The 10,692-nt window shown below is 49.3% G+C and overlaps 1 protein-coding gene and 1 long non-coding RNA gene across 2 annotated transcripts; one reads left to right on the top strand and one right to left on the bottom strand.

The window, feature by feature from the left end:
• Positions 1-225: 225 nt before the first annotated feature.
• On the bottom strand, positions 226-2,478 carry LOC122937862. The gene is made up of 3 exons (XR_006389934.1): positions 2,367-2,478; positions 384-543; positions 226-282 (listed from the first exon to the last, which is right to left on the bottom strand). It is a non-coding gene; the product is annotated as an uncharacterized LOC122937862 (long non-coding RNA).
• A 2,313-nt stretch (positions 2,479-4,791) lies between these two features.
• Positions 4,792-9,493, top strand: LOC122938942. The gene is made up of 2 exons (XM_044294824.1): positions 4,792-6,148; positions 9,380-9,493. Exons 1-2 carry the CDS (start codon positions 4,804-4,806, stop codon positions 9,382-9,384), a joined length of 1,350 nt encoding a protein of 449 aa, XP_044150759.1. The 5' UTR covers positions 4,792-4,803; the 3' UTR covers positions 9,385-9,493.
• Positions 9,494-10,692: the final 1,199 nt, after the last annotated feature.

The raw sequence follows: 10,692 nt of genomic DNA on the forward strand, positions 1-10,692 counted from the left end.
TATGCGTCGCTGCTAAGTTTGGGCACAGGATGTGCCAGGGCATCTAGGCAGCCGATTAGGCGGTCCTCCTGTCTCTCAGTTCTCCTCCTTTTATGTCTGGTCTGCCGAGTTGCCTCTGGTACGGCTTGGACAGTCTGCATGGGGCTGACGAAAGTCGGAGTGGGGGGGGGGGGGGCTGGAGGACTCATTGGCCCCATAGATGGGCCCGGCTCACTGTCGATTGTGCCCTCGTCCTCTTCCTCATCAGCTTGCGCCTGGCTGGGTTCCCAGCTACTATCGGTGCTGTGAAGTGGAAAATATAGGTAAGTATGTTCCCCATATGAAATTGAATGTATGTAATGTCATACCACATCCTCTCCTCAATGTGTATGCCCTTGACTCACCTCCGCATTTCGGTGCACGATATCAAAAAATACATTTGTGCTGCATGCACATAACTGGAGCGTCCGCCTGGGGAGGATCCGCTCCTCTGCTCCTTTTGTTTGCGGCGATGGCGGATAAAGGCGTCTTTCAGGCTTTTCCATTTGCCTTTGATAGTGTTGACTATGAAAAACGAAAAAAAAAGCATCCGTTAATATCTCTTTATTTTCTTACATTTGTTTCAGGTATTTAGCTACCGGACACTCATTGGCCAGTCTACACTTCGCCTTTCTCATTGGGAAGTCCACAGCCAGCATGATCATCCGTGAAACCTGCGTGGCAATTTGGGACGTCCTTCATCCTGCTGTGATGGCCCAACCACAGAAGGAGGACTGGCTGAAAATTGCGGATCTGTTTTTCGAATCCTGCAATTTCCCAAACTGTGTCGGCGCAATAGACGGGAAGCATATCCGCGTTCAGAAGCCCATAAGGAGCGGGAGTCAATTTTTTAATTATAAAAAATATTTTTCTTTTGTTCTTTTTGCGGTGTCTGATGCAAACTATTGCTTCCGATACATTGATGTGGGGTCCTACGGCAGCAGCTCAGACTCCACTGTTTTCGGGCATTCGGCCTTTGGGCAAATGCTCAATAATAATGAGCTGGACCTCCCGGGGAACACCACACTGCCTGGGACCACTTTTCCCGCTATGCCCTTCGTTTTTGTGGGGGACGAGGCCTTTGCGCTGGGGGAGCATCTGATGAGGCCGTACTCCAGCCGGGGACTCTCCATTGCCAGGCGTGTATTTAATTACCGGCTGACAAGGGCACGCAGGGTGGTGGAGTGCGCCTTTGGGATTTTAGCGAACAAATGGCGCTTTCTCCATTCGCCCATTTATTTCAAATTGGAGACCGCTATCTCGGCCGTGAAGGCAGCGTGTGTTCTGCACAATTTTGTACGTCTACGGGATGGCTTTAATTTCGAAGATTCCCTCAGCCATTCCTTGGAGAGTCGGAATCAGAGCGGTGTGCGTGGGACCCGGCACGGTGCAGCTGTCCGGGACCACTTCAACACATATTTTGTGAGCCCACATGGGGCGTTACCATGGCAATTGGAAGCCATCTAAGTTTCTGTTCATTTATATTTTTTGTCTGAAAAGTGTGTTTACATATTATTTGATTTTCTAATTTGTTTGATTATGACTAGGGCTAAATGAAAAATTTGGAAACGATCTTTTGTGCATTTGTTTTTTTTTAACCTATATAGTGCCCCTTGAGGATGCCCCTATAGTGGCCATCAATAGTCGCCCATTAACAAGGGTTTAGAAATATGGGCGAAATCATGTGTCCCATTTAAGTGGCCAATACTCGGCCAGTAGAATATAAGCCAAGGAGGGTGAAATAACGGATCCCATCAAGGTGCCCAATACTGGCACGTTACAAACCCAAACACCTAACATATGCCTTGCCACCCAGAGCCCACAAACAGTCTCATTCTAAAAAGTACACAATATCAATAACAACTTAGGATTCAAATCCCTCAACCCAAACTTAGGCCTACATTTCAAAATGCCACTACATTTGCGGATTGAAAGAGCGCAGTCTGGCACAAGATAGTGGAACCACTGCAAATTGATCATAGTGGCCCATTGCATTGTACCAGAATGTGGGGGAGGGTGAACCAGGACAGTACTAAAAAATAAAGGGGCGAGGGGACACTATTACAACATGTAATGTGCACATTATTCTTTGTAAACTAAGGCCACTGAGTGCCCATATACAAGAACAGGGATGGTGATGCTGCGTCCCTCTAGCTGTTGCTAAAAAATCCCACTCCATGCATGCCTGCACAGGCTCCAGCAAGTAAAATACAGGCCAGCATTTGTGGAGGTGGCGTTTGACAACAGCTGGAGGGCTGCAGGTAGAGCTGGCCAGGGCTATTACATATAGTTGGTACACCACTGCACACAAGGAGTTTACTTTCACATTAGAACACACATTGAAATACCTTTTCCCTGTTTCACTGTCTTGGTTAAACTGCTCCAATCTGGCCAGATGCTTTTGGCAATATCCTCCCAGGCCTGCTGCCTGCTCCTCCTATTTTTGTAGTTGGCATCCTGCGTATCATACAGGCAGCGTTTGGCTTGCACCAGCCTGATGAGGTTCTCGGTGTCACAGAGAGACTCCTCCATGCTGGATTCTCTCCAAAACTGTGCTTTGCACCTGGTGTTGTGCCTTTTCCAGCATGTTGCAAAATCCAAGACGCGCGTTCGAACGCGCGTTTTATGTGTCAAAAACGCGCTAAAATCAAGCGTTGCGCGTTCCCATTGAAGTCTATGGGCCAAAACGCGCGACAAACGCCCCAAAAAAAGCTCAAGCACTTGTTTGAGCGTCGGGCGTTTTACAGCGCGTAGGAACGCGCTGTAAAACGCCCAGGTGTGAACCCTTCCCATAGGGAAGCATTGGATTTCATGTCTTGAGCGTTTTACAGCGCGTTTGAACGCGCTGTAAAACGCTCAGGTGTGAACCCAGGGTAAGGGGTTGCATTTATTATTTCAACCCAGAGCCTCTATAATTGTCAGGATATGTAAGGGTCCATTCACATGTCCGTTGTTTCTTTCCTGATCTGTTCCGTTTTTTGCTGAACAGATCTGGACCAGATCTGGACCCATTCATTTTCAATGGGTCCTGAAAAAAAATCTGACATTGTGCTGTCCGTTTTTTTTCAGGACCCATTGAAAATGAATGGGTCCAGATCTGGTCCAGATCTGTTCAGCAAAAAACGGAACAGATCAGGAAACAAACAACAGACGTGTGAATGGACCCTAAATCAACACAATTCGAATGTGCATGCTCTTTTACTCCTGAGCCCTGTGGTATGTCCAGGCAGAAAATGAAGGTCACATGTAGGGAGCTTATACAAAGAGGAAGTACAGCATAATAAAAAGAGGGCTCACTTTTCATACTGGCACACAATGGGCACAACACATTGGGCACTGAGATGACAGATCTGTGTAAAAATAGCAGATTTCACTTTTCACCATCTGCTGTGAATTAATTTTTGCAGAACATCTGTGGAAATGGAATCAAAATGTTCACCACACCCATTGATAAAATAGAGTCACTTCTTCACTTAAGAACCTCTGAGATTGTTGGCCAGAGCTATATAAATGACCAACTTTGATCTCAAATGCACATGATGCTCTTTCTATTCGAGTGCTGCAATGTAACCAAAGAGCAGATTATGACCACATAGGGCGAGTTGCCATATTTAGGAAGAAATGGCAAATAAATAATGGGGTCTTTTTTCTCCTGCAGCCCCATAAAAATGAAAGATCTGTGTCTAAAGCAACATTCTTTTCTGGGCCTATAAGGTCAAAGTGCTCACTACACCCCTTGACAAATTCATGGGGGAGGGGTGGAGTAGTTTAAAAAATAGGGTCACTTTTTGGGTGTTTCTACTGTAGAGGTACCTCAGGTTCTTTTCAAGTACAGCATGGTGTCCAAAAACCCATGAGCTTTTCCAGAAAAATCAACCCTTCGAAGTCATATAAAGGTAATTTTAAAACATGACAGGAGGCTTCCTATTTTGCATTAACTCTCTTTACTAACTCCACAGCAGTAAAGAAAAATGTAAAGAGTAACAAGTAGATCACTGCGCCACATAGTATATAAGGGTCATGCTGCCTGTGCACTTCCTCTTTCTTTACTGCTCCATCACAGACAGGTCAGACTTTTTGCTCCCCTGGAACTATATTACTTCTTGTACATTTATTCTTACTATATTGTATTATTATCATTTACCTCGGGTTCCTCAGGTCCCCCTCTAGCCTGGAGTGCCTCCTGGCTTCCTCCTTTTAGCGCCATTTCGCGGCCGTTTTTCCCGCCATTTTCGCGGCCGTTTTCCCGCCATTTTCGCGGCCGTTTTCCCGCCATTTTCGCGGCCGTTTTTCGTGCCAGCCCACTTCCAAATCACGGCTGGCCTCAAAAAATTTAGTCTCCGGCTTACGGCCATCTTAATTTTACCTCATACCATCTCACTGGGGATTCAGTGTGACTGTACTAATTAGCTGTTACTCCCTCATTACTGGTTTTCACCCCTGGGCCTATCTCAGACTACTATTCAGTTCTCTCTGTGCCTCATGTGGCTGGGTCAGTCAGGTCAGTGCTGCTGCCTGTTTATTATTGTGACCTGCATTTAAGGGTTTCAACCCTGTGCGAACCGGGGTGAGCCCCCACTATTAATACGCTGCTTATTGGGAGACTAGCTGTTGCAGTTCTCTCTAACTGGGTGAGCCCCAGTTTTTAAGGTCACTACTTTACCCTGCTGGGGTTTATACTGGGCTTTGTTCCCATACTATTAAAACTGACCATACGCCTGTTCTCAAGACCTGGGTGCCCGTTTATTACTGTGCCTTTCAGTGACATACCAGCCGACCCTTATTATGGAGAATTCCCAGAATGTCCCTGTAGACTTCCAGGCTATGATTAACGCAGCTGTCGCTGCCTCTGTGGAGAAGGCACTCTCCAAGGCCCGAGCTTCGGCTCCTGACGTACCTAAAACTCGCAGGCGTCCACGGCACGAGTCGGAAGCCGACCTGTCCGACTATCAGACAGGGGATGAATCCCGCCCTACGAAACGCCATGACAAAGGCGAGGACTATACACCCAAACCACCCAAGGGTAAGACACCTGCCAAGCGTAAACCTGCCAAACTTCACACTCCGGCCCCGCGTCAGGAGTACTCTTCAGAAGAAGAACAGGACCCTACCCACTCCATGTCAGTGCTAGATGAGTGGCAAGCTGACGCTTCAGAGTCGGATTACGACGCATGGGGCTCGGACGAGAAGTCTGTTTCTGCTTTCATGCAGGAGACCCTCCTGGGTGCGGTCCAGGCAAGAGGTATCGAAGACACTGCTGACGCAGAACCTCCTCTTGACTCAGACACCATTATGGACCCCTCAGGTCAGGCGATGTTCGATCCTCGCAACATACGACACCCCAGATCGGGTGAATGGTCGCCTCCAGAACACCTTTCCAGGTTCATGCACCTGTGGCTCCGCAAACCTCTGGAGAAAGAGGTCCGCAACCGACTCAGGTCTGAATGCCCACGCCCTTCCCTGCCGGATAAGGTCGCTCAGACCCCAGAATTTGACAAAGTTATGACAACCTTTATGATGCGCAGTGGCAGAGACCCTCGACGGGGCTTAGAGAAAGGCCTATGGGGCGCCCAAGATAACCTACTGGATTCCGTAGGCCCCCTGGCTCGCATTATGTATCTGGCGGATGATGCCTACGCCAAAGCCGATTCCTTCTCCACCGAGGACTTCAGGGAATGGGCACATGACATTCGTGAGTGGGCACAACGTTGTTTTTGTTTCATCGGAAACGCCAATGTTACGCTCTCTTCGGAGAGACGAAAAGCAGCGTTATTCCGTATTAACGGTAAATTGGCAGACCTTGGCACAAAAGAGATTGGGCCCCAGGCGCAAGGAAAACTTTTCGGTGAACCATTCCTCAAGGAATTAAACAAACATGTCAACGTGTTCACCTCCCTTAATAAGGCGCAATCCTCAATGCGCAGTGTCTTCAGGAGCAACCCTACCAGAGGGGTTTTTGGAAGGGCTGGCCGGCAACGGGGCCGTGCCGCCAGCCGATTTTGGCCTTCAGGCCCCCGTACTCAACCAACACCATTTTATCCGACAAGGGACTATCAACAACGACCCTTTTCCAGAGGCTCGGATAGAGGCCGTGGAATCCGCGGACGCGGACGTTCCCGCTTTACTGCAGGTAAGGACCCATATTCCTCCGTTGTTACCATGTACCCGCATTGCGGGCCGTATTTCCCTTTCTTTCCACAATTGGGCATCCCTTTGCTCAGACGCATGGATTCTACAAACAGTGCAGGGATATATCATAGACCTAGTGGGAACCCCCTTTCAGGTTCAGCCCCCTCACCCCATCCACATGTCGTCTTTCGACCACAACCTCGTCAACGCGGAGCTACGCGAGCTTCGGGACAAAGGGGCTATTCAACCAGTCCACGAACAGGGAGGTTACTTCAGCAACATCTTCCTCGTGCGGAAGAAGTCGGGAGAATACCGCCCAGTTATCAATCTTCGCGCCCTCAACGCGTACGTGGTCTACCGCCACTTCAAGATGGAGGGCATCCACCTCCTGCGGGACCTTCTTCGGAGCAACGACTGGTTCGCCAGGCTCGATCTAAAAGATGCATACCTGTCAGTCCCGGTGCACCCGGACTGTCGAGCACTCCTACGTTTCCTCTGGCATGGTCGCCCTTGGCAATTCACTTGCCTCCCTTTCGGGCTCAGCTCAGCCCCATGGTGTTTCACCAAACTCCTAAAACCGGTGGTGGCCCACCTGAGGTCCAGCGGCATTCGATGCATCATCTACTTGGACGACCTCCTCCTGTTCTGCTCCGACAAACGCAGACTACGCCAACACACTCACCTGGCAGTATCCCTACTGGAATCTCTGGGCTTCATGGTGAACCAACAGAAATCGGAGCTGACCCCTACCCAGACGATACAATTCCTCGGCTTCGAGATCGACTCGACGACGTGCACTCTGAGGCTACCAACCTCAAAGATCGCAACCATTCGCAAGGAGATTCGCAGAGTTCTCCGACTCGATTCCATCCCTCTACGCAACCTGGCCAGGATTGTAGGTCTCCTCTCAGCTTCCATTCAAGCCATATTTCCGGGTCCTCTCCACTACAGGGCCATGCAACGACTCAAGGCAAAATACCTTCGCCACAGACCTACCTACGATCAACCCGTCCCGGTGACGACAGAAGTTCGCGAAGAGCTGTCATGGTGGCTGGACAGCATGCAAGCCTGGAACGGCAAGGCCATTTTCGGAGACACTCCAGATTTCGTTTTAGAGTCAGACGCCAGCTTGTGGGGATGGGGTGCCACCAATGGAACCATCTCCACGGGAGGAGCATGGATGACGCAGGAGTTCTCCATGCACATCAATTGCCTCGAACTCCTAGCAGGATCCTTTGCGATTCGCAGCCTGGCTCGGGAGAGCTCCAATTGTTGCATCCTCCTTCGCATGGACAACATCTCTGCAGTCCAGTACATCAACCGCCTAGGAGGCGCTCGCTCACGCCTACTGTCGGATATCACGAGGGACATCTTCGACTACTGCCTCCCTCGCAACATCACGTTACAAGCGGAATACTTGCCGGGAGAAATCAACCTCACAGCCGACTGGTTCTCTCGCCACTGGAGAGACGTCAGCGACTGGAAGCTGAACACGAGAATCTTCAGGGCCCTGGCAGCCCGGAGGGGTCCCTTTCACCTGGATCTGTTCGCCTCTCGCAACAATCACCAGACCCCGGAGTTCTTCAGCTGGCTCCCGGACCCGGAGAGCAAGGCGACAGACGCATTTCTCCAACAATGGCCGGCGACAGGAGCCTACGCTTTTCCCCCATTCTCCATGATTGCGAGAACACTACACCAGATGCGGACGCAGCAAATCAAACTGGTTCTCATAACGCCCTTGTGGCAGAGTCAACCATGGTTCCCGGACCTCCTGGCCTCCTCCTACATGGATCCTCTCCTCCTTCCATCCTTCCAGGACCTGCTCACGGATCCCAAAGGATGTCTCCACCCGCTCATCCTGGAAGATCGACTACCCCTGGTGGCTTGGTCTCTTTCCGGGGTTCCTGGCGAGTCAGCGGACTATCGCAGACTGCTAGGGACCTCCTATGGGACTCATAGGCCCCGGGAACTAGACGCTGCTACCTTTCAGCTTGGGCCTCCTGGTCTACTTGGTGCATGGAACGGGACTCCGATCCATTTACGGCACCTGTTCCCATGATTCTCAATTTTCTTTCCTCCTTGTTTTCTTCTGGCCGCTCTTATCGCTCTATCAATGTCGTTCGCTCCGCGATTTCGGCAGCCCATACTCCCGTCGGGGACCTCCCGGTCGGCAAAGATCCTCTGGTCTGTCGCCTACTCCGCGGCATGCGGCTCCGCCGCCTCCCAGCCCCCAAATACCATCACCTATGGGACGTGGGACTGGTTCTCCGTTTTTTCAGGGATTGGCCTCCGAATGACCGCCTCTCCCTTCGCCAACTATCCGCTAAGTGCGCTTTTCTCCTTTGTCTTGTGTCTTTCCGACGGGTGTCGGACGTTCGGGCCTTCGATGTCGATGCCTTTGAGGTGACCCCTGAAGGGGTCACATTCCATATCTCTCGTCGCACTAAATCAGGTTCGACGTCGGTCTCTTATCCCTTTTTTCCAGACGACCCGCAGCTCTGTGTTGTTTCCACCCTTCGCAGTTATGTTTCGGTTACCTCCTCACTCCGTTCTTCTACGTCGGGTCAACTCGTAGTTTCCTACGTGCGCCCTTACGCCCCAGTCTCTGTCACCACGCTGGCCCGTTGGATCCGCTGGATCCTTTCCCTCACAGGTATAGACCCCGCTTTCGGCGCCCACTCCGTTCGCGGAGCGGCGGCTTCATCAGCCCTAATGGCAGGGGCGTCCCTTTCGGATATTCTCCGAACGGCGGACTGGTCTAGGGAATCTACTTTCCGTACCTTTTATTTTCGCGCTCCCCCTTCTGCTGGGACATCTCTTCTTCAGCGTTAAAATTGCAAAATAGGAAGCCTCCTGTCATGTTTTAAAATTGAAGATTATGCTAGCTTTAGTGTACTAATAATCTTAATTTTAATAAAGACAGGAGGCGAGTATTTTCCCTCCCTTCTATTCCCTACCCTGACTCTTTGGGGGAGTGAATCTCAAGGTGTCGGATATGGGGCTTGATTTTAATAATTTCTCTGTTTTGGGACATATTTGGAATTTCTCACCCTAAGTATTGCCACCTTGACGGACAGTTCTTAGTTGTATTACATACTTACACCTACCATACATTTAGCCACTAGATAATTTGCACCCTATTTGTAATGATTTAACTTTACACTATTCCGTTAAAGCCCATAAGCGTGAATAGTTAAGATTCTACCTAACCTATTTTATACTCTCCTTTCAGCGTAACCCTCTTCAGGTCCTCCACTGGTCGCTGGTTTGTTAATCTTACGACCCGATAGGATGAGATGAGAACTTTGTTCGGTCTTACCTCCAACCTCGTTTACCAGAAGTCTCCTCCAGTTCTACTCGCCAGAAACCGCTGTTACAGTTTTCGTTGAATTTCTGGATGTTCGAGCTCAACCAGGACTTTGATGTCGCTTTTAGAAAGAGGAAGTGCACAGGCAGCATGACCCTTATATACTATGTGGCGCAGTGATCTACTTGTTACTCTTTACATTTTTCTTTACTGCTGTGGAGTTAGTAAAGAGAGTTAATGCAAAATACTCGCCTCCTGTCTTTATTAAAATTAAGATTATTAGTACACTAAAGCTAGCATAATCTTCAATTTTGCTGCGAACTTTGCTCGTTCGCTGTTTACCTAACATATGGCGATATTTGCACCCTCCATATTCTTTTACATTGTGAAGAACTTTGACCCATGACACATCCATCAAGTGGTACAGGACAGCCAATTGAGACGTTTCAGCATATGGACATACCCCTACCTTTTAAATAAACCTGATTTGGCTGCCATTTTGCATTCAGTCTTTTGCCAATGTAGGGAGAGGTTGCTGTGTGGAGCAGGGACGGACTGTTGGGACACAAATCGCTAGCTATTAGGGCCACAAAAGTCTTTTTTAAGGACTGGTATAAGTGTGCTATCGATAGGTGTGATATACTGAGGGGTGTAATATACTTATAATATACTTTCTGATATAGAAAGTATATTATAGTGCAATTGTATTGTGCAGCAGGTTTGTGCGGTTTTGCTGCGAAACTGCAGCCACACAGAGTGCCAAACGCTATTGGAACAAATAATTTCTACTGGTGTGATATACCAGTTGCCCCTCAAAAAACTGATTGAAGCTGGGGTGTTATATGCCAATAATATACTTTCTATATAGTGCATTCAGACAGTGCAGAATTTGTTTGCGGTTTTGCTGCGTTACCGCATCTACACAGTGACAAGTGTTAAGGCTGGCCGCAGGCTAGCCTGGATTTGTGGGAGGGACCAGTACCTGTTTAAGCGGTCCGCATCCCACAGGCAGCACGTCGACATTCGGACGTCCCCTGCCCACCCATTCCCATTCTTCATTCAGTCATTCAACCATCACTTTCAGAGTATGCCCCCTTTTTCAGGCATACTGACCTAGTGAGGCCAAGGCACACCTCAGGCCAATTAGGTAGGGGGGTGGTGGTTGGGCATCCTCCACTCGCCAGGTCCTGACCACAAATGCTATTTGAAGAAATAATTTCTACTGGTGTGATTAACCA

The sequence above is a fragment of the Bufo gargarizans genome, chromosome 5 (assembly GCF_014858855.1).
Source record: "Bufo gargarizans isolate SCDJY-AF-19 chromosome 5, ASM1485885v1, whole genome shotgun sequence".
In the NCBI taxonomy this organism is placed as follows: Eukaryota; Metazoa; Chordata; class Amphibia; order Anura; family Bufonidae; genus Bufo; species Bufo gargarizans.

Coding starts and splice junctions, on each gene's coding strand:
- LOC122938942 (XM_044294824.1), top strand. CDS start 4,804: ATGGAGAATTCCCAGAATGTCCCTGTAGACTTCCAGGCTATGATTAAC.